At 33.8% G+C, this 25552-nt stretch overlaps 1 protein-coding gene across 6 annotated transcripts in view; it reads right to left on the bottom strand.

Moving 5' to 3' along the window:
* The window catches only part of TCF12 (transcription factor 12), a 377169-nt gene that overhangs the window by 50320 nt on the left and 301297 nt on the right, over window positions 1–25552 (bottom strand). For 5 of the 6 annotated variants that reach the window (XM_011983162.1, XM_011983160.1, XM_011983161.1 and 2 more), the window contains 4 exons: window positions 8784–8889; window positions 7611–7750; window positions 7187–7331; window positions 6068–6132 (listed from right to left, as the gene is read on the bottom strand). In XM_011983162.1, the coding sequence (XP_011838552.1) occupies window positions 6068–6132; window positions 7187–7331; window positions 7611–7750; window positions 8784–8889 (456 nt within the window). Of the gene's footprint in view, window positions 1–6067; window positions 6133–7186; window positions 7332–7610; window positions 7751–8783; window positions 8890–20134; window positions 20722–25552 lie in introns of those variants that run through there. The other variant, XM_011983165.1, reaches the window with a different exon arrangement.

Here is a 25552-nt window from a genome sequence, read left to right as displayed (position 1 = left end):
AGTCTCGATCTCCTGACCTCGTGATCCACCCGCCTCGGCCTCCCAAAGTGCTGGGATTACAGGCTTGAGCCACCATGCCCGGCCTTCAGTTTTCTTTCATTTACCTGTGCTTTATCTCTTGGTAATAGCAATCTTTGTCAAATATCAACTAACACATCCAGGTGAATGACTCCTAAATTGATTCCTCTCTTGTCACACTGGTTGCTAGACTTTTCTATCTGGACATGCTCTTTTTTCATCTCAAGCTCAGTTATGTCCAAACCTAAATTTTATATTACTACCCTAAGCTTCCCATCCTTCCCATCTCTTTTCTTCTACTTAGGTTAGCAGCACCATGCTTATGGTTACCATAAGTACTCTCTCCTCTTTTCCTCTACTACTCTACTCTTCCCTCTGGAGACACCAATATCCACAATTCTCTAATGTTTCTAGGACAGGCACATGTCATAATCACTGCCATGACACCACTTTAAATTTTTACTCAAACTTGTGGCTGGACTACTTAAGTGTTTATATTTCTAGTTACTTCCCTCTCTTTCCATCCTATACATAATTGCCCTGAACTACTCAAATGTACTCAAAAACTTTTTTTTTTTTTTTGAGACAGAGTCTTGCTCTGTTGCCCAGGCTGGAGTGCAGTAGCATGATCTCGGCTCACTGCAACCTCCGTCTCCCAGGTTCAAGTGATTCTACTGCCTCAGTCTTCCAAGTAGCTGGAATTACACAGGCGTGTGCCACCACCCCCGGCTAATTTTTGTGTGTTTTTTTTTCCTCTTGTTTTTTTTTTTTTTTTTTTTTTTGAGACAGAGTTTCACTCTTGTTGCCCAGGCTGGAATGCAATGGTGCGATCTCAGCTCACCGCAACCTCTGCCTCCTGGGTTCAAGCTATTCTCCTGCCTCAGCCTCCCGAGTAGCTGGGAATTACAGGCATGCACCACCATGCCAGGATAATTTTGTATTTTTAGTAGAGACGGGGTTTCTCCATGTTGGTCAGGCTGGTCTCGAACTCCCAACCTCAGGTGATTCCACTGCCTCAGCCTCCCAGCCCTTATAATCTACTTTTAACCTACATACCCTATTATGCAAACAAAATATTTTTTCATTTGCTAAACACAGCCTGTCATCCTTTCAGAACGCTTGTTTCTTAACCTCTCCCAGATGGAATTCTACTTATCAAAGTTCAGTTCCAATGTCACTTCCCCATTTAAACATTTTCACCTTCCTTATACTCTTAGAAAATAGTATGAACTTCTCTTTGCCCTTTTACTTCACACTGTGTTATACATTATCATTATTTGTGTATCTGTCTTCTCTCCTTGACTACAAGCTCTTTGAAGACAGGAAACTTATACTGGTCAACACTGAATCCATTACTGTATGCCAGTATCTTGTACAAGCAGGTGCCCAATGTATGTATTTTTAACTTGAGCGATTAAACTACAACTGAAATTTCCTATAATACTAACTGATAAAAAGCAGGACTCAATAAATGGTAGTATTTATCTTGGTATTTATACAATGTGGGTCAGCAACAGAAATACTAAGGGCAAAAGAGCTTGTTATAAATATGACTTAATTTCAAATCAGTTTTATGGCATAAGCTTTGAGAATAATCATATGGTGAGGTTTCACTATTTCTGGGAATTAGTGTTGATGTACTAAGCTGTCCATATCACACTGTTAGGTAGGCATGGGCTTTTGAGGGTAGAAATGGACTACCAATCCCGATTTTCCTTGAAAACTCTGTCCTTACACTTAAAACAATCCCTAACCATGTCAACAACTGGTGAAAGCTCCTTTATATCAAGGAAAGAAAGTAATAGTTTAGAGTCATATAAGAGCACTATCTTTAAATGACTTAGTGAAATGCCCCAATGCTGTATGTAAAATTGGTGTAAACTTAAAAAAAAAAAATCACTGTCTAAACAGGAGAAGCAGCACCAAAAACATATCAAGTATAAAAATAAGTCATTTCTGATATTTTTTCCAAAAGCAGCTTCTCTATTTGTACAATAAAAGCCAACTTTTTCACTCATCCATCACAGTCACTGGTTCTACTTTACCAGTTAAAGTGATGACAGACAGAATTGTTATCAATACTTTTCCTAAATTTACAGATAGCCCTGTAAGTTACAGGCCTTTTTAAAAAATCACTTTTACTTTCATAAAAAGAATGTCTATGGTGGGAGAGGAGGAGCAATACATTTGAAAAGTATGATAACACAGCCTATTGGATCACAGGTCATTTCACTAAGCTTTATATCTGAGTGTTTATTTTATTACCAAATCGCAAACAAATCATACTTATTCTATAGAAATTGTGCTACTTTAAGTTCTAAACACAGGCTTTATTTGGCAGAGTATTCTAAATCAGGAATACGTTTCTTTTCATACTTCCTGGCCTTAAAAGAACTCCTACACTGATGTTTGAAGGTAAGAATAAAAAGAAGAAAAAAAATCAGTTACTTAAAAAAATAGGGGTAAAGAGTGATTTAGAGTCTAGAGTCTAAACAAAGTAAGCACTCATTCTGCATGCAGTCCATGGTCCTCATACTGTTAAATGACCAATAATGAGTAACTCCCAATACCTTCTGCCAGGCTTAAACGGTAATATGCCTCATTTTACTCCAACAAATGAGACTCCTCCTCCTATCAGTCATGGTCTATTCCAATCAGCAGGGTGCCAATAAGCCAGAGGCTAATGAAAAGGGCTTTAGACAAAAAAGAAACAATGGACTGCTACCAAGCCGAACCCCGGAACTGTGAGCCCAATTTTTTAAACACTACAGTGCACATTTCAGTTAATCTTTATTATGCTAATGTTATTGAGTCTAAGGAACAAAGAAAGTTATTTCATGAATTACTTTTAAACATCAACTTCCCTGAATTTTCTTTTCTTTTGTTAGAGACTACTGACCATTTATCCAGATTAATACACACATACATACACACATACACACACACACTCTCTCTCTCACTTTTTCCCTTGCTCTGAGGTAGAAATCAAAACATAAATTATCACAAAGAAGTCTGATATAATCAACAAAGTTAAACAGTCTTCTTGTTTGATCTCCTCTAAATTAAAGACCAAGTGTTTTGATATGGTATTAGGCACTGAAATAAACCAGATGTTTCTTCCTCTATATAACTCTCCACGGGCACAATCTTAAAGGGTTATTGTCTGGCAAACGTTCAGGGAAACACATTAGAAATGGCACGAATATCCAGATTTTCCTTTCCTTCTATCTACCCTAGTTTTTCTTTCTTTCTTTCTTTTCTTTCTTTCTTTCTTTCTTTTTTTTTTTTTTTTTAATCTAAACTAATGCATAATCCACAGGGCTTTGGGAACTTTGTGTAAATACTTTCATGTACAATTCTCTTTCTTGCTATCCTGAGATTAAGACCACAATTATCCAGGCTTAAACCTAAAATAAAGGAACCTTTGCAAATGCATTATCTGGCCTTACATGTTTAATCACACAGTATTCTGTGTGCTCTTTAATACCTAAACTGAAGAACAAAGGTTGTACCCTCTGATGTTTCACAATATGAAAGATCTTTTAAGACATATATCAGACAATTGGGGAAATAGAATTACTTTTTAATGACAATAGCATAGTGTTCTCCATCTAAAACCAGATGCTATATTAAAAGCGTCACATTCTAAAGAACTTAAAATTTCAAAATAGTCAGAGTCACCATTTCAAAAGATCTATAATACCTGACATAAAATTATGATATGCATGTCAGACTCTCAAATGTAATCCTCATTAAGTTCCTTCTCCTCATCTCTTCTAATCCTTCCTATCCCCAGATAATATAATGTTTTTCTTTTTCAGTACATTTTGAGTGCACTAAACATATATTAAAGTGAATGTGCGTCTGTAAGGAAAGTTGGAAAAAGAATGTATTTGGGGAGGTGTCCAGCTAGGAAGTGGGGAAGCAGATGGATTGAAGGAAGGGATTTGAAATGTGCAGACTATGGCATGCAGTGATGGAGCAGATGGAATGCATCACCATCAGCTATGACAGAAATGATTTATGGAATGACCTGGCTGCTCCTGCCTAGTAACAACACAGGATGACAGAGCTGAGTTTCCATGACAACCAAAGCCCACCCACTAACTAGATTAAACATTTCTTCACTGGATTCCATTCACAGTGAATTTGGGTTTTCTTTTCCAAATGCCATTTTGGTTTGGCTAGTATGCTGTTTATAATACGGGAAGATACTCAAGGATGTGAAGGGTAACAAAATGAACTTGAAGGGCCACTGAGAACATCACAAATTCTTGCCTGCCTATATGCCAAGGTTCCCTGATAGAAGCTTTTCTTTAATACAATAAACAAACGACCTTTGAGAAAAAAAGTCCCCAAAATGCAGCTTATATTTTAAAAAGTTATTTAGCACTGAAAGTTCAAATGTTATTTGTCCTGCTACATGTGAAATATCAGTTACTAGATTCTTCCAGAATCAGGAGAAGGAATATGGCAAGCCAATCAAATACCTGGGAACCTCTCAGATTTAGTATAGAATAAAATTTTCTTCCTAAATAGGTCATTTTCATCAGGTGACAGTAAGTTGAGAAAAGGGTGAGATAATTTTCTTTCATTCTCATCAATACCCTGTAAGAAAATTACCATAGCATTGCACTTTCTGGATGTATGGAGCAGTGGTTAGGAGCAGAGTCTGAAGCAGGTCTGATCAGGGTTCTAATATATATGGGCTTTATCCATGCTAGCTTATGAGTCCCCTAGGGCAAGCTGCTTAATCTTTCTGAGCTCAAGTTACTTAACCTTTTAAACCGTAGTTCCTCATCTGTAACGTGGGGATAACAATGCCAACCTTACAGGGCTTTCTTGAGGATTAAATGAAACAGGGCATGTAAATACTTAGTATAGGGCCTAGCACCTAGTAAGCATTCAAATTATAGCTGATAAATTTTGTGGGTTTTGTTATTATCATTACTATTATTATTATATGATCCAAGACAGAACTCAACAAACATTCACTGAGCTCCATTTTGTGTGTGCTTCATCTCTACTCTGTAGTAGATGAGTCTGACTTGGCTTCATTTTCCAAGAAGCTAGTATTCAGCTGTAGAGAAAAAGTTATTTACAGAAACAATATACAAAGAGGTTTATCTCCTTAAATATTCAACAGTTGCTTCCTACTACTCAGGTATTAAAAGTGCTCTGCCTTCTCCATGAATGGCAACGAATGTATCTGCAAGTTAATTGTACTTCATAGAAAATAAAAGACAATTCTGTGGGAATTATAAGAAGCATACTGCTCAGAAAACAAGAAGAAAAAAAATCATCTAAAGTGAAATTTTAGCAAGTGCAAACCACAAATGCCCCTTTTTAATAATTAGATTTGAATCTGTGGTAGATTTACTGAAAAATGCTCTCCCTTCTAGTTTTGGCATTCTGAAAGAAGAGATTTTAATGTTTTAAGAATCAGATAATAAAATATAATCACTGCTTTGTCATTAATGTTCTGATGTGATGTATGTGAACTAGTTGCTCAAGAAAATACTATCGGAGTCCTTCAAATCAGTTTTACTCATTTTAGCATGATTCTTCAATGAATCTGGCTTTTTTGCAGAGAAGGCTCTCATTTCCTATCCCTTGAGTAAATTAGGTGCAGTTGACCTTATGGAAAAAAAAAAAAAAATACCGTACATAAAATGCTTTTGATCTTGGAAAAGCTCCTTATAAAGGCACTTCATTCTCTGGATCAGAATACTGAGTTATCTTTCGTGGCTCCACTTGACTTATATTAATGGGCCACTTACTAACTATGTATTTAGAAGAAATAGATTTAATGATTATTCTTGGTAGTTTGTGCTTTAGATGACTTCTTTTTCCTCTTCCCAGCATTTGCTGTACCATAGGCATAGCATTTAAGGGCACATATCAATACAAACCGAGAAAAACTCTAAATGTGTAATGAAATTGATTTTGTTACATCTACACTCTTTAGATACTTATCACCTACAAATTCTAATCACTGTATTCAGCAGTGTAAAATTCATTCAGTAGAATGTGTAAAATCAATACTTACAGATGCCAAAGCCTTTCCAAGTGCATCACCTGTCTGTGAGCTTCCAGCAGCATTCCCTCTGGTTCCTGGATATTTCATAGAGAAACAAATCAAGAATTTTACCAGCAAATATATTTTAGTACTCTGCCATTATTTCAAGGGTGTTCTCTATTGCCATCTCACATCCATTACAATAAACTAGGAAATACTCTGCATGTGTTGTACTTATTAATAAAGATGAGTTCTTTACCAGTCTCTATATTGATGAAAATAAAAAAGCTTCTTGTCTTCCTGTCTTTCACTTTTAAATTCAACACCAAAAAATATACTGAAAGAGGGGCCAAGGCCAGGTGCGGTGGCTCATGCCTGTAATCCTAGCACTTTGGGAGGCTGAGGCAGGCGAATCTCTTGAGCCCGGGAGTTCAAGGCCAGCCTGGGAAATGTGGAGAAACCCCACCTCTGCTAAAAATGGAAAATTAGCTGGGTGTGGTGGTGTGTGCCTGTAGTCCCAGCTACTTGGGAAGCTGAAGCTGGGGCATCACCTGAGTCTGGGGGTGGAGGTTGTAGTCACAGAGTGAGAGAGCTGAGAGAGTGAGACCCTGTCTCAACAACAACAACAACAACAACAACAACAAGGCCACGTGTGGTGAGTCATGTCTATATAATGCTAGCATTTTGGGAGGCCGAGGCACAAGGATCACTAGAGGCCAAGAGTCTGAGACCAGCCCTGGCCACATAATGAGACTCTGTCTCAACAAAAAGTACAAAAAAAATTAGCTGAGTATGGTGGTACATGCCTGTAGTCCCAGCTACTGGGGAGGCTGAGGCAGGAGGATCACCTCCTCAACCTTGGAGATTGAGGCTGCAGTGAGTCATGAGTGTGCCAGTGCACTCCAGCCTGGGTGACAAAGAGAGACTCTGTCTCAAACAAACAAACAAACATACATATATATACACACACACACACACAAATATATATACACATATATAAATATACACCCATAGATATACAAAATTATATACATATATAAATATATATACACACACATATATAAATAAAAAAATATATAAAAAGATATGGGGGTCACTGAAAATCCCCAAACTAGGTTTTAGGAAGTTTTGCCAACTCATAAAGCTCACCTAGAATGCTATCTGATCCATTGATGGGAGGAGTGTGCGAGGCAGCAACATAAGGTGAACTGCTGGTACTGCCGCGATGAAAGCTGGACATTGGTGGAAGACTCGTGTTTATGTCTGTTGGTGAAACTGAATGTGGAGGATAACTCTAGATGGAAAGAGATACGATCTATTAAATATATTTTCTGAATAATATTTACATATAATGGACAACTATAATAGGTCAAAAAGAGCATTTATAAGTTAGCAGCTAAAGAGTGCTACTTATAGTCATTTATTTTTTAAAATGGCATGGTAAATGCGGTAAGCCTTGAAGTACTTCAAACTTCAGAAGTTTTGGCAGAATCAGATTTTACACTTCTAATCCAAAATGAAACACAAGTGAGGACAAAGTGTTGCTGTACCCTAGTCATGTGTTATAGCCTACCAAGCGGTCATGTGAATGAAGGTTGCCATAACTACTGGATTGAGACATGTGGGAAGTGGAGGTCCCCAGAATTCCACCAAAACCAGGCTGGCTCATCCCATTTGATGAACTCCAAAGGTCAGAAGAATTGTGGGTCCCATCTAAGACAAAAAGAGAAATACAAAATTTTCCTTAGCTAAAATTTTTCTTGTATTTTGATGTTGCTTATAAAAATTCAAGGGGTACCCTCCAGATATTTTTCCTCCCTTTTCCAACCTAGTCTTCTACCCACTTTTCTTTCCTCTAAACTGTAAAATTACCATTTAAAAAGGAGAAATTAACATTTTAGTTAGGGAAAAAAGTAATCTAATCTGTAATAGGCAGGCCATTATAAAAATCTTCAGAAGATCTAAATTCGTATCAAGGAAGATAATAAAAATTCCAAATTTGGAAATAGGCTAGATTTATTTTTAGTTAAGTGGTATACTCATAAATACACAGAAAGTTATTAATCCATAACATGCAATGTGCATAATATCAAACATTTTGAAACTGTGGAATAAAGAAGTTTCTCTAAGAGTAAAACTAAGTAATTGATAATTACCACATTATAGTTAGCTTTCAAATGAAATGTGTTAGCAATGACTTCACTCAACAATATAAAGTCAAGGAACCATTTATGTAGTAATTTATTGCTCCCATATATTTGCTTCCCATAGTACAAAACCACAGGAGACCAAATAAAAATGATTTGCTAGACATGAAGTAAAGGAAATGCAACACTTTTTCTCTCTTAACAAGTCTTACTCTGTTCTATGATATTCACTCTTTCTTTATATTGGTAATTCTAGGCATGATATGAATCCATAAATGAAGCAAGAAACTAGAGTTAACAACTTTCATACACTTAAATTCTAAAATGAGCAAGAACAGCTCTATTTTTTTCAATTTAAGACCTTTATAAATTCCATCAATACTGGAACAGCACGCCAACGGTTTGCTAGATAATTCAATTAAATTGCAGTCAGTAATAAACAGCACTGGAAAATTATAAAGCTAAATTTTAATTTCCTTTAGCCAAAAAAATACCTAGATAAGGCCTGAATATAGGTATTCTCTTTCCTAATACTTTAAAATACTGGCTGATATACAGATGACTGCAGTAGTATTTGGCAGTTGTTTGGTAGTACTTACCTTGCATAAAGAAAGTGCTAGCGAACATACTGGTTGGTGGCTTAGGAGATGGATAACTAGGAGATTCACGGTTGAAATCATCTGAATTTGGGGATGGTGCATATACCTTAAAATTAAATGGTACATTTAATTAAAATGTAAATGACTACCGTATTACTTACATAAAATGAGTTCTATATTCTCTAAGGGGCTTAAAAAGGCCTATCTAATTTTTACAAAGGGCTACCACAAATGAAAAGAATATTGCCTTAAATCCACATAAATAATGTCAAACTTAATTACCATCCACATGTTTTTTTTTAAAACTGGTTATTAGAGAAAAATACAACTCTAAATATCTCTGTAATGCATCTTAGTATGACAGTTACACCAAGTGATTGAATAAGCACTGAACTGGCTTACCAAACACAAACCTCACGTAGGCTCATGATTCAAAATCTGATGGAGCAAACAAATGTCCTTTGAATACAGCATAACATAAAATCTGGGTTCATAAAATTCATTCTTTTCAGTGTTACAAGATTCACCAAATAAAATCAAAATGAGTTTGATTAAACGTTGCTATCTTTGTTATAATTAGAAGGTAACTATCAAAGGCACAACACTTCTTAACTTGGTAGAGTTAGGAACTTTCTTAACTTGGTAGAGTTAGCAAATAAATTAAAAACACATTGCTAGTACACTTTCAAGTCTGGCAAAGCTTTAAGAAAAATCTCATTTAATTTATTAGAGCAGTATTAATTTCCTCTGATAAACCCTTGCTTTTAGATAAGCAAACTGCAAACATTTTGAATTAGCAAATGGCCAACATTTGCATTCCTCTGGAAAACTAAATGGGCAGCCAAATAACCTTAATGATCAAAATGTGATCACACTATTCTCTTAACTACTGAAACAAAGGTGGAAAACAAATAATATCTAAAGTGATACACAGTCTACAAAAGTCAACCAGAAGTCAGGAGGAAGAGAAAGCTAAGCTATTGTGAGCAGTGAATGAAATAAACTAATTTTGTTTTCAACAAACTAAAAATTTTAAATGTTGATTAAAATAGAATAACATTAAAATTATGGAAGCATCTATTATAAAAATCATATATCAATTTGTTTGCATAAGCATAGAAAATTTCTAGAATTACACACAAGAAACCTGACACTGGTTAGTTACATCGTTAGACTGCGAATTGGGAAGGAGGACTTTTACTTTATGTTCTTCTACATAATTTGATATTTTACCCCAAGTTTAAGGAAGCACACCAAGATTAAAATGGGATCCCAACTTTTTATTTACATAAACTGTCAATTATATTAATTTATTCTTTCTTGGAGGTATTAACTGTAAAGACCTCTTGCAAATTACCCTAATCTTCCCAAGACTCAATTCCCTCTTTTGTAAAATGGTGTTAACACTGCTTGCATGAGGAGATTGATGGGCAGATCAGATGAGATTATATATAAAATGTTTAGCACAGTGCTTTGTACAAAGTATGCAGGCAATAAGTATTAGCTAACAGTATCATCTTTCATTCTAATAGGAGCAGTTATGTTGCCAAATATTACCTGTTCAATACTCAAATGCTGTTCCTTACAGTGTTTGTCTAACGTGAGCCTAGTTATATACACAGTTTATTCTAAATAAAAGGTAATTTTTACTCTGTGTGCTGGTCCTGATAATGCTAGCACAGGTGATTTTTTTTTTTAATGGACTGGCATTCAGGTTTGTTTCCTACCTTTCACATCCCAGAGATAAAAACATGCATCTGTGGTACCTGAGAAGTCTTGGAAAAGATACAGTATATTCCTAAGAATTATCTAGAAGGATCCCCTAGTTTGAGGAATATGGCAGATAAAATGGTTTGTTCATCACACATATTAAACATACTTTTCTGGTTTAAACGTATTTCACAAATGATTGTGTTGAAATAAAATAACTGACTATATACAAATGTGTCTGCAACGTATTGTACAGCCTGATAGGCAGATAAGGTTTTCAGGAAAGGAACTTTGGACTATTTTCTTTTAATCAAGTTTCATCTTTTAAACTTAGCCCTAGCTAGAAATCCTCGTGTCCCCTTTCTATATAGATTTCCTCAAGCCAAGCTAAAACCACGAACAACAACAAAATAGAATAAATCCATAGAACTATCCAGAAAATACAACGAGAATCAAATTTAGAAGACAGCACCCGAACATATGCTTTCTATCACAAATGTGCACTTACTATACACACCATCCTTGATATGTACGGATGAAATATAAAATTCTCTAATTCTATCTAGGTTATAGATTGAAACAGTATGTAAGACTCTCATACTTGATATTTACGAAAACACTCCAGTTTTGATGTGTCATTTTACACAAAAATGGACATAATTTGTCAGTTTAAATTTTTACATAATTTATCAATTTATATTTCTTTATCCTTATTCCCATTCAATTCACTGTATTCCACACATTAATATACTTACATTTTTAAAATTTGAAGATGGTTACAATTACAAAAGGAAGTAAAAGGATAAACTTTACTGATTTACAAATCACTGCTAAATAAAAGAGAATATGCTGATCAGATAATGGTTTATTGACAGTTGTCATGGAAAGCAAGAAAACTAAGAAAAACCACACAAAGCACAGAGACTTGCCTTCCCTTACTCAAAAAGTTTGAAGTTGTATGGAGAAAACGGCACATTTTAGAGGTAAAGTTTGTTTTTAATGCTATATCTTTCAAACAGATTTTGAAAACAATGGACTTTTAAAGGTCAGACCTTATAAATGAAAATGGCAAAAAAAAAAAAAAACCAAAAAAACACAAAAACAAAAAACTCCTACTATATCATTTTTGTACTAACACGAGTTCAAAATTTTTATACTAAGAATGTTTTGAAATATATGGCTTTCAAAGAGGTACATTTACCAGCATTTCTAACACAGGCTAAATAAGCTAAATAACTTTACTTTTGGTATCTTAACTATAGCTTGCAAAAACATAGATGCAATGTTATGAAGCAGCAGTCGTGCCAGTCTTGATTTTTCAGATCAAAGACTTCTTGCGGCAAAGCACAACTGATGTGGTCTCAAAGGCTTTATTAACTCCAGATGTAGGGAAATAGTCAGCCAATTCCACAAAAAGAGCAAGTCTCTCTTAGTTACAATCAGTACTGGCCACAAATTAAAACCAGACTGCTTATGTCATCTGATCACCTGAACACAGATGCCAGTTTTTTCCCCCTAGTTAATGATCTAATCATTGGTTGAAATCTGAAGGATGATTTTGTATCATGACAATCAATCTTAAAATTAAGAGAAAGGAATATATATGCTTTAAGATGATTAAAATCTACCAGGAGTCTAGGAGTCAAACTATTTTAAAGAGAATAGAAAAAGGGTAAAATTAAGTAATTTAAGATGTTCTATTAAAATGTGGTAGACATTTTCTTTAGAATTCTATTCTCCTTTTCAGAATGCCAAGCTCACAGTAGCTACCATGGGACCAACTCTTTTCCCAAGCACTTATACTCTCCCCTGTAAGAATGGTGTTAAGAGAAATTTTGGATGTGTAGTGAACAGACAGTTATAACTTGAAAGAAGAAAACAGAAAATCTAATGGATACCTCTCCTTCATTATCAAGTCTGTTGAAAAGAACACATTCACATTAATAATATCTTGCATATCCTCATCAGACTCACCATAAAGCAACTTATAGCATACTTTGGGGATGAATATTTACGGTTACTCTTTACAGTGATAACCCAATTATCCTGGAAATGTTTTAGTTCATACAACAAATTTGAGTAAAACTGGCAAAGACAGATCTCTTTTTTCCTGCTCAGATGATTCAGTTTAGTCATATGGATAACCCCAAATTCAGGGCATATACTCTGTTCAACTCTAGAGGCTGGAGCTGTGTACCGTGCTTCCGATTTCTATACCTCTTTCCTATAATTAATACTGGAAACATTCCTGTGAGACAGGGAGGCATAATGACTTTCTGTTACTGAGAAAAAATGCAAAGACGCAGAGGTTTTGCTAAAGAAGATAGTTCTTTTTATCTAGTCACATTCAGTGATAAGACAGAGTTAAAGCAAGATGTGATTATCCATACTTCAAAAAATAGATCCACAGCCTATGTGGTGGCATTTTCCAAGTGATGAAGAGACAGGAATTTTCTTTAGTATGTGAGAATAGTTATATATCCTAATTGAGATACCCTTCCAGAGAAAATGAGAAGAAGGCTTTACATGAGTATTGTCCAACAAATTTCTGTGATGATGGAAATGTTCTGTATCTATGCTGTACAATACAGTAGCTATTAGTCACATGACTATTGAACACTTGAAATGTGGACAGTGCAGTTGAGAAACTTAATTTTAAATTTTATTTAATTTAAATACCATTTGTGGCTACTGGTTACTATACTGAGCAAGACAGATTTAGATCCTTCTTATCCAGCAGTTTAAGATTGTATAAATTATTTTGAAATATATTCTAGAATTCTTAAAAACTCCAAGGCCTATGAAAACCAAAGTCAGCCTACATTCTGAAACATTTTGAGAACACCTTCACCTAATTTGGAATAAAGAAGTATGGAGAAGGCTATCTACTTTTCTGAATACGGTCTGACACAGAACTAATTACCAAGATTTCATTATGTTTGGGCTTCTATTAGATCTTCTGTCAAGATGGTTTGAATAGCTGTTCTCTTTAAGTTCCAATATGTTCAGTATCATTAAACACTTTAACACATGCTAATGTGGGCCTCAAATATGTGAAAGGTCTGTGCTAATAACAGAAATTATACTCAGCATAATTTACATCAATTTACCAAAATAACAAAACATAACAAAACTATTTGGCTAACTTGCCCTGCCATAATAATTTTAAAATGAAAATATGATATTATATTCAGGAACATCCACTTTATCTGGTATCTTATATAATTACATTTAGTATTAAACAATAAAAACTTTACTAGATCTAGCTAAGTACCTAAAACCTGAAAAAAAAAAAAAAGGTCTAGGTCAATGAAATATTAATAAAAGAATATCCCAACCCAGGCCAAACCCTATACTAAAAAACTGTAATTAAGACTCTAGGCCTACAATTTTAAGAATATGTACATTTAAGAGTCAGCACTAAAAAAACTAGGTAATTTTAAGATTTTTAGTGTTTAAATTATTAATTTAATTTAAATTGATTAATCTACGCAAGTTCCACACGTAGCGATATATACAACCAATTTCTCTTTCTCAATTTTGTGGGATTGAAATTTAGTAAAAAGAGGCTGTTTTAAGAAGAATAAATAAAATTTTGCTTTAATAACTATACCCATTTGTATAAGAGTGCTAGGAAGATATCAGAGAAAATTAAAGACATTTCCTAAAAACCATTTCCTATATATTTTTCTGATCATTTTCAGATCATTCTGATCTGTTATTTTGTATGAATACCAATCTTATATATATTCTCAGATAAAAAGCATATATCCTTGGCTGGGCGTGGTGGCTCACGCCTGTAATCCCAGCACTTTGGGAGGCCGAGGAGGGTGGATCATGAGGTCAGGAGATCGAGACCATTCTGGATAACACGGTGAAACCCCATCTCTACTAAAGATAATAGTAATAAAAAATTAGCCAGTCGTGGTGGCGGACGCCTGTAGTTCCAGTTACTCGGGAGGCTGAGGCAGGAGAATGGCGTGAACCCGAGAGGCGGAGCTTGCAGTGAGCCGAGATCGCGCCACTGCCACTGCACTCCAGTCTGGGAGACAAAGCGAGACTCCCTCTTATTTAAAAAAAAAAAAAAAAAAAAAAGAGAGAAAAAAAAGAAAAAGAAAAGCATATATCAGTAACCTAAATGGTAACATTTAAAAATTTCTGAAACTTACGCCTTCTCACTTTCCTTGTTCCTTCTGTAATCAAAATTTAAACAATGCAATCCCAAAGAAAATAACCTAAAAATCTAGATAAATATTAAGATGAGTCTAATTTAATAATTCCCTAATATCTAAGAATATTTCAACAAATGACAGATTTGATAAATATCTCAATGCTTTCAGTATTTTCATATTACATAAAATGGCGAATTCTGCCATAAAATCCAATCTGCTACTACAGTTTTTAATGGTAATTTCAAGCCTGAGGGGGAAAATATTTAGATAGTTCCAGTAAAAATACCACAAGAACTGAAACCACAGGTATTATAAAGCAAAACGTCTGAAGTACAAAGACTGACTCAGGCACATACAAGCCATCTCTACAGAAAATTCTTTTTATCTAATTAGCCTGTTAAAAATGCAACTTGAAATTCTGCAAAAGGGATAAATATGTGTTTATATTTTCAACAGTTTCCTAAGTAAAAGGACCAATATCTCTTTCCAAAAATTTCCAGAGACATGTTTATTTTCCAGGGAAAATAAAATGAAATTTCTTTTCTAACAACAGTAAGAAAAATGAATTCTAGTTTTCAGTACAAAGCATTTTAAAATCAACTGCTGCTCTTACTGTGTAACAAACACAGTTGAATATTACTGGTTTTCAACTGTGAGAAAAATTCCTTCTAAGCACATTTACATTAATCTTAAATTAATATTACTGGGCATATCACTGGTTTTCTAGGTAAATCAAGCACATTTTAATTAATCTTAAATTAACATTACCGGGCATATTACTGATTTTCTACGATAAGTGCTATCATTTTTCTAATAATCTCAATGTTTTTCTTGAATTATGGTTCTAAGGGACAGGGTTTGAAACTTGTTTGCTAGGATAATATACTGAACAAATCAATGACTGACACACATTACCTACCTACTTAAAAAAATTGGGATTCAACAATATTACACCTGATCCCCTTTGATATACAAGTAGAAAGAAACATAAATTTCTCTCAAAAACATTCATAAAGTTGACCAGTGACAACATACCCTCTAGTATGTAAAACTGTAGCAGGAGCTAGTTTTAACTCACTAGTATTTGTATTCACTTGAATCAAGAAAAGAAAACTTTCTTGAGCTCACACACTATAGTCTCAGATATTTTTGGTAAAGGGGAAAAATGCGAAGTAGGTTTATGCTGAAGTCCTTGTCATTCAATGTCTTTAGCATTCTATATTAAGAGAGTTAAAAAATGACTTCATGTTTTCCCTATTATAAAAAATGTTAGATTTAACTCTTTTGGGCCCATGGACAGTCTGGAAATTTAAATTAATTTAATTGTATATTCTTCTCTCATGTTAACGAGTAATAAATATCCCAACGGAACACGAACACAGCTGTATACAGTCACATTAGTTTTTGTTCTTTTATTAACTGAAAGTGTTTATTTTAAAAATAAGTCTTATAAGTATTTACAATGTAATCTTACTTACTTGCTACTCTAATTCTTACAAAAAAAAAAAAAAAAATTCATTGGTAGGCAGGTGCCAAAACCATGGCTAAACCAATTTTCAGTATGATTAATTCTACTAGAAGAGGAGACTTGCTAAAACATATATGAAAGTTTTAATTTTAAATTCTTAAACAAAAGTTGATAAAAATCTGCTTGACTAACCACATCAATTAGTATTCATGAAATTGTTACTCTGACCACACATGCAAAAGATTTGTAAGAGTGGCTTAGTGTTTTTCCCGGTTACATTTTCTTTGCAATGTAGTATACATATGTATTTTTACATATCCAAATACACATTGGATCCAATGTAGTGCATTTTAATGTAAATGGGTAGTTAGGATAAATTCAGTTTGACCCTTTGCTATAGAGAATAATTTACATGTCCTTGGATAAAGGAGAAAATGTGCTTCTGGGGGATTGACCTGGGTTCAAATTCTGACCTTAGTACTTACAAACTAGGTGAGGCTGAACCTCATTTTCCTTATTTATAAAATGAGCTAGTTACAGCTAAATGACAGTGGTTGTGAAAATTAAATCAGATAAACAAAGTTCCGAGCACAGTTCCTGGCAGAGAAGAGCCCTTACAATCACGTTAGTTTCTTTCTGTTTTTTCCCAGATTCCATTCAAAGAAGCTTAATATTCAAAATGTGTGTCTAGCATGAATTTTAAAACTTGGATTTCTGTGTTGTTTCTCAGAAGATTAAAATAATTTCCTCATACAATGAAAAGGCCATCATGTCTGTTCGTGTGGCAATTTTTATACCTGGAATACTCTATAGAATCTTTAGTCTAAAACCAAGAAAAATGGAGGCTGGTCAGAAAAATGGAGGAAGGCACTCCAAAATCTTAAAGGTAAAAAAAACATGAGAGTCCTTTTTTTCCCCCAAAACTTTTCCTTCCTTTGCTCTTAAGACTTTTCTAACTTTCTGTGTAAAGGACAAAATTTATTCAAATCAGCGAGAAAACTGAATTGCAGGCAGAGTTCTTTATAAAGAAGGAATCTCAGAAACCCACTATTCTCTCCTATTTTTTATATTTCAAAACAGTATAAGGTGCAAAATAGTTTTAATTTTCATACCTACTATAAACCCATATTAATACCTTATAACATGATACAGAATATAGCTACACAAAAATTACATATAATACAAAACATTAACCCCTTCTCTTTTTAAGCAGTAGGAAAAATTGCATTAACATTTTTGGCTTTTCTTTTCTACACCTATACACCCAAGTCTGTTACATATCTAACAATACAATACTGGCCATACAATTTTAGGTAGCAAGATATCAAAAAGCTCTTTGGTCTTCAACTCAAAAACAAAAAAAGAAAAAAAACTGGAAAAAAGTGAAAGAAAGCTTTCTGTTTAAGAGCAGGCCACTTAGGGTTTGTCACTCTCTCATAAAACCTGAAATGGGATGTTAAAAATGAAACAATGTGAACTTATTATTAGCATTTCAAAATATTATTTTGTTCTATCATTTAAAACACCTATAAAATGAGATTAAAGAGTTTAAATTTAACTTGTTCACCACAAGAAGTATATTAAAATTCTATAACTTAAGTGAAGACGTATATTTCACTTAGAGTCTAGAAATGTTAATGAAAGTGCTAGTTTTTACTTTAAGGCATTGACAAGTAGGTATTTCCCAACAGACACTAAAATAATACATTTATATAATCTTGAGACAATGTAATTACATACCACGATTTTCTTATTGAAGAAAACTGAAGTCATCACAAAATAATAATGTTGCTAATGATTTCTAATAATTACTAAAGAATAATTTTAAAAACTAGAGGTGGGTAAAAATAAAATACATACAAGTCTAGGGTCTTATGATTTGGAGAACTAAGTCAATATATCATCTCTTTATTTATGTATTTTTCCAGAACATGAAAGTCACCTTTGACCTGTATTAGGCACAGACTATCAATTTTTCCAGGCTACACTTCTCTACCATACCAGCTATGCCACCTACCATAAGCCTGGAAATACCACTATCAAAGCTCTCCCCACCCCACTCCCAATGTAGAACAAAGAGAAATGTAATACCATAACCTATGCTTTCGAAAGAATAAAATCTAAACTCACTTTGAGTTAGTCTTGAAGTTTCAGGGTCCTATATAATTAATTTTACTGAACTTATAAACGTGCATGCGCACATCTCCCCCCACACACATACCCACATACCATCTTCAGACTGTTTTACTTAAAATCAGACACAAAAGAAAATTATTTTCACATTTGAAAGACAGCTGGCAAGAAAATTACATAGAGATTAAATAATTCACTCATCCATCTAAATCTACTTCTTACATTATCCAAAGCTCTGCTTATATGGGCAGCTTGAACATATACTTTTTACTGAGTTTAAAGATGTTTTGACTTGCTTCTCATCTTTTTTGAAAGCTTACCCAAAAGTTCACAACCAAACACTGGCCCAGTCCAGAGAGCCCTTACTAAAGCAGTCAGTAAATGAAAAAGTGCTTTTATTAGTTCTTCATACCCTAGTTGTAGCCATAGGCTACTTTAAAACATTTCCAAGTGATAAAAAGGGAAGAGACAACCATATCTAATTTTAAGCCTATTTTAGTAAAATGTAATTGAATAATCTCTATAACTTAAAACATCAACATTAAAAATGCTCCCCCCTCCCCTTTCACTAAGCCCATATATGCATTTTTTTCATAAGACATCTGAGGGTAAAATTATTTTTGAAAGATTTAAAAGGAAAACACTGAGTTTCTGACATAAACAACACTGTTATTCATTAGTGTACCTTTTAGTAATATTTATCAAGTATTTTACAAAGATAGCTCCTATTGAAACTTTCAGTTTACTGTTTTTTTTAGAATATATAAAATCCTCTGGCTTATAGATTTTTTTGTAGAAACACAGTAAATTATTAACACTAGGTAATTAATTTAAAGAATAGAACTCTTGTTTAGCAAAACAAAAAAGTATTATTTTAAAACACCTAGTCACGTGCTTGCTATAAATCAACCAGAAGTACAGTGCATTCTTTGGAAAATGTATAAATGCATTCTTTTAAAAAATAGTGATTTATTTCATGAATCCACACAAGGTCAAAATTCTAGTTTGATTGGAAACAGATGGTATCCCAGAAAAGTCAGGCTCTGGACTTGAAACTCTAAACAGGAAATATGGCCCTTACTAGCTGACTGCTTCCCTAATCATTACCAGAGCTTCATACTTGTTATTTTTATGAATCTCCTAGATGACTTTCATCTTTTCCTTCCATCTACAAAGCATCAAATAATTCTCAATACATATGTGTGTATATACACATTTTACATAAGGATTTGTTTACAAGATACGAAAACATAAAAACAAATGTACTTTCAAGCTCATTGCTAGTAAAAATATCAGGCTAATAATAACTCAGAAATTCAAGTTTATTTTCTACACTATCTTAAAAATAAAACGAAAGCCAACAATTATCGGGTAGCTATGTAGCAGACAGGACTTTACTGACACTACTTCTAAAGAAATCTACGATCTAGGCTGGGCGCGGTGGCTCACGCCTGTAATTCCAGCACTTTGGGAGGCCGAGGCGGGTGGATCACCTAAGGTCAGGAGTTCGAGACCAGCCTGGACAACATGGTAAAACCGTGTCTCTACTAAAAATACAAAAATTAGCCAGGCATGGTGGTTGGTGCCTGTAATTCCAGCTACTCGGGAGGCTGAGGCAGGAGAACCGCTTGAACCCGGGAGGGGAAGGTTGCAGTGAGCTGAGATCATGCCAATGCACTCCATCCTGGGTGACAGTGCAAGACTCCATCTCAAAAAAAAAAAAAAAAAAAAAAGGAAATATACAATCTAATATATTGCAGAAAAAGATAAAACAAAATCTCACAGATTTTAATAAAAAGCGATTAATATATACTGCTTTCCATTAAACAAGTGAATTAGAAGCTATATGAACAAAGAAAAAGGCTTACCGTTTTCCCATTGTAGTAATACATCAAAGAATTGCTGCCCATTCCAGGGACAGGATAAGCACAATACATGTTGATTTTGAAAACGTTACTATTTGTAGCTAATGCACACAGCTTCTCTCCAAGACATATATCCAAACAGGCAAAGGGAGTAAGTCTTCAGTACTATGCATCCACACATGGATCTACTCAAAAGGAACTTATGCAAAATAGGACTGAACCAACTCACAGAGCACAGAGGGAGGGTTTATGCTGTAAGTAACCTCTTTCAATTTCTATCAAGTCCTTGCATTGCTGGAGGATACCAAGAAGACAAAATTTGAGGTATTAAAAAAATACAAGTCACTTGTAAGTGCTAAATAGACAGATATGTCCTGAATAAAAATAACCCAAGAAATTATTAGATTTGTCTCATATATACATATATATACACACACAAAGGCAGGCAAACTGACAGATTTTCTGCTAATCTGTTTTTAGTTTTAATTAAATTAGAGCACTTGTGGCAGAGAAACCTAGCTTGCTACACCTCCAGCCTTACCATCTGGCATGGTCTAAAGTTGCTTCAACTTTGATAAACACATGATCAAGTAATCAGGAATTGGAAACACTGAATCATGTGTAACAAGAAGGATCTAGACAGTTAATCTTGTATAAAATCACTTCCTGGAGAAAGCGGACCATCATGCAAATACCTCTTAACTAGCTATAACAAACCATACTTTAAGTTACAAAAATTATGTTGAAGAAAATTGAAAAGAACACATTTTATTAAAAAGTGTAGTCCAAAAATCAGATAGATTATCTTGAAAATAAATTACCTGTTTCTAAAACAGAAACATTTAATAATACAGATTTTGTTATAAACCTCTTTGAATTCTTCATAAACACCAATTAAAAGTTCATAAGATCTTGCAATAGGATTGCTCTTAAAAAAAATCCACACATCTTTCATATAAAGTATGAAAGAATAAACTGAACAGTTTCCTATAAGTCTTTCCTCTGTTTGTTATTGTTCTTAATACTTTGTATATTCATATTTTTATGTTAATACATTTCTCAGACAGGAAAAATAATAAGTGTGGGAATAAATGTCTTACAGACATTTCTAACTCATACTTCGAAGTCAAAAGGTTTTGAAAGTTGTCTACAAAAACATATGTCTCTCACACAGACACGTCTTGCTATTTAAATGTTTTCCAATCAATCTTTTGCTGTAATTATAACCTGGAAAAACAGAATAGCAACTTTCCCTTTTTGTCTCATTTCCCTTCATCAAAACCTCTTTGTACTATCCTTCTCTCTGTGCCTTGTAGGTTCTAACAGGATTGTATTAATCAGAGGAGAGCTCACAAGCTGCAAAAGGGGCACATCACTTTTTTTAAAGGTATCTTTCATGAAGCAGAAATCCTCTATGAAATATTCTAGGAATATACACTACAAGGGACCCACTATCTCCCCAACCTCATTTTTATTAACACATTGATCAAATTATAGTAACAAAACTAAATCAGACAATAAGGCCAACTAACTTCACAATATTTTAAAAGCTGATAGTATTGGAACAACAATAAAACCTCCCCACACTCTCCAGATATAGAAAAGGCTAAGCAGCAGCTGCAAAAGAACATCGCTGTACAGCAGACTATTAAAATGCCAGTCTACGGAGTGGTTTGTAACTTCCTCCCTCCTGAGAGACCACAAAGACCCATTTCAATCCTTGCAGAACTGTGTAAAAAGCTTTGATTTACAATTAACAATAGCATGCCTTAAAACCATTCAAGTAAATTTTAGTCTTCCATACACAGTCTTTCTATACTGACAGATCGGCTACTCTAAAAACAAAAAATAAAAAACAAACAAAAAAAGGAAAATCAAAATCTAATCAATAAAATTTTCCTTATTATTAAAAACACTTACTTTTCAATAGAAATTGAGGAGGAACAGGGAGAAGAGAGCCACAAAAAACTGACAATACTTCAACATTTTTATAATCATCGCTTCAATCTGAGAAAACTTTTTTATATTGGTTAAAAAACATCCACCTATTATGACAGTTAAGCCCATTTCTCTGACGCCTGGCAGAAAACAGAGAGGGTACTTACTATGTTGTCTGATAAAACAAACATCATAATGTAAACCCAACTAAGCAACCTTGGTTATTAAAGCACAATGAAAATTTTAATATTTTAACACCAGTTCTTTATTTTAGAGGCAATTATATGATAATCTGAAGAGAATAAACATATATTCAGATAAAAAAGAAATTCATGGTAAAAGCCAAACAGTATAATCAAATTTCTTTAATGAAAAAAAATGCACTTATTTATTAAACACCTAGGTAAGATTTAGTGTTAAACATGAAACCTGAATGTGAAACATAGTTTCTAAAGAGAGTTGAGTAACTAATTAAAAGCTTTTGCTTCTACTTTTCATTATTCCCCTAAAAAACATAAATATAAAACTCGTACATGTGTAGGTAAGACCTCCCCTGCCAATACACACCACAGTCACTTGGTATACGCTACTGCCTAAATTCATGATAGATATAAAAACTAAAAACCAAAACAAAACTCTATGCCTGTATCTATAATTATATGATACTAAAAGCTCATTCTTCAAAAACAGTAAATCATCAACAAAACTGGTGGAATCTACATAAAATGCCCCTATATTCTACTTGTATGCTATGGAAAAGTCTTTTAAGTTTATTGCTCCAAAACAGCATTTTTCTTGAAGCCTGTCTTACCCCCCAAAAAACTAAAACTGTTTGATGTAGATGGTCATTGCTTGATTGCCATTATAAATTATCTTGTACAATAAAATCTTTTTTTCTCTGCTCCCAATTTTTAAAAAAATTAATTTAATCTATGCAACAGCTGTAGCACAATTTCTTGTCCTAAGGAGAATCATGTTACAGGAAAAAAAATGCATATAGATGGATCAAGTGCTGTTTTAGTCAATGCAGTTGTTTAATCTTTGCTTTTTTTTTTTTTAAAGGAACATGTCAAGGGTTAATCCTGTGACTCAGTCTGACAAAACGAGTCAGCTGGAGACAGGGCCAATTTTTAAACCTGATTTCAGACAGGCATGCAGTCTGCACAGGAGCTCTGAATTGTCATGCACTTTTTATCCCGAATTGTTTCCACCCACAACTCTACATAATCACTTATGTGTTACTCTAAGATTATGTGATCTGACTCAATATTCATGTCACCTAGTTCAAAAATATAAAAAATCAAGTTTTACATAAGATAGGAATCATTGTACACACTAGCAAAATGATTAATGAAAATGCCAGAGGACCCTGAAAAAATACCTAACTTGGAACCATACATCTTTTATTAACAAACTGATGATTCCTGGTTTAAAGATTATTGCATTTCACCAATTTTCAAATATGCCTTTTCCTCCCAAATGTTATCAGGATGTTATGTTTGTTGCTATTCCAGCAGTCATTAAGCACAGAACTAAACTAGGCAAGAAAAAGCCATAATGTGCTTTGCCTAAAGAAGTTAATTCTTTACTGATGATTTAGGAAAAGATGTTTTCAAAAAGTCCACCAAGTAAGAGCTCTCTGGAAACTTCAGTTTAAATTCCAGGCTCCCATGCAAAATTTCCCTCTTCCATCTTACATTTCTGTTGACTGGGAAGCAGATCTTCCTTGGAGAACTATATGAAATTTCTTAGAGTTATCCCTGTAGTATTTTTATCTACTTTATTAGCTCATTTTTATCCTTATATTTGGATCACTATAACAGTTATAGCTATTTTTAAATGATCCTTAAGCAAGAATGTTTCCAAAGGTAACATAAAATTGTAAATAGTTTTTGAAAGAAAATTTTTAATGGAAGTGAATTATGTATCTTGAATTAGTTAACATAGGCCAGTTAGTGGTTAATCTTACTGTATATTCTTCTAAAACAAACAGGCAACATTCCACTGTCCCAAAAGCCAGGAGATCTGACTGGAAAAGTAAACCTAAAACCCACTCATAAGATTCCTCATGAAAAGTTTCAACATTATTTCTAAGTGAATCAAATCTTGGAAAATAGACTTTCAGAGTAATAAATGAAGTCAATCTTAAAACCTGACACATGAATAATAATTCCACGAATGAACTCTATATTTTCCTAAAGGATGAACTCAGCAAATAATAAATTATTGGCTGCAAGGGACGTAGGGGTGAGGATAGATTTAAGAGGATAGTGAGAGAATCTGTAAGTGAACAAATTCAGAGCAAAAGAACTTTCCACAATGCCTCTTCTTCCTTCTCTATCTTGTAAAGAGATGACATGTGAGTGAATGCTGTCTTTCAACTGTGCAGTGTTTTAGTTAGCCTTGCTACTTAGGTCAGATATCAAAATTCCAGGTTTTATATCTGAACATTATATTGCAGACTTTTCTGGTAGTATATGCTACTTCGTAAATACAGTCATTCCTAAATGTTCAGAAAGTAGTTCTTCTGATTTTCTAATATCCTCACATTTTAGAAAATTTACTTCTGCAAGAAACAAATTAAGAATATAAAACTCCAGTGAAATAATACACCATTTTCAAACCAATTCACTAGAATTCAATGCATATTATTTAAAGTTAATAGTGTTATAGATCTAAAATCAGTAGTGCATCTTCTAATTCAACAATCACTCTCATCTTGCTGATACCCAGTCTATCAGTGAAAAAGCCTTCTAATTACTATCTTTCCACTGTATGAAAATCTTAAAAATCGAAGACTTGATTTTGTGATCTTTACTCAACTGACATTCCATGAAAAAAACTGTTCCAATTAAGCCTTAATTGTGATTACCAAAATCTTAACCAAACCAATAACAGGTGGATATTAAAGATTAGTCTGAGTACTGGTAAACGACTTATTTGGATATCAACACATATAAATATACATTTCTCAACACAGTGTAACGACACATGGTAAAATTCATAAAATAGCATCTGACTCGGATACAGGATATCAGATGACTGTTTCTTTACAAATATCTCAAGTCTAAAATGAGTTTTAGAAATGCTTAATGATTAACAAAATAGAAAACCCCTACCTATAGAGTCAATGGAAACAATCACCTCTGTAAACTGCATTTTTAAGGTAAAAGAACAATTAATTTCCTTTTGACAACCATATGACTATAATGAGGATATGTAAAAACAGCCATATCTCCTGGAGAAGAAAGCAAATAAATCTCTTTCTGAGGTGAATAAATAGTATCCCTCCGATATCAACATGAATAGAACTGACAGATCATACAAAGCTTCTAAAAGGCAATCATTAGATAACCCTTCAAATGAGACAGAACTATATAATTACCGAGAATATGTAAAATCTGAAGCAAATTGCATGTTTCTTTTGATCACAAACTCAAAATGACAAAGCAGTTTTCTTTGAAAAATTAAAGAGGGGGGGAT

This window comes from Mandrillus leucophaeus, unplaced genomic scaffold (assembly GCF_000951045.1).
Source record: "Mandrillus leucophaeus isolate KB7577 unplaced genomic scaffold, Mleu.le_1.0 Scaffold247, whole genome shotgun sequence".
Lineage (NCBI taxonomy): Eukaryota > Metazoa > Chordata > Mammalia > Primates > Cercopithecidae > Mandrillus > Mandrillus leucophaeus.
Note: the sequence above shows the minus strand (reverse complement) of the source record. Positions and strands in the feature narration are given on the sequence as shown.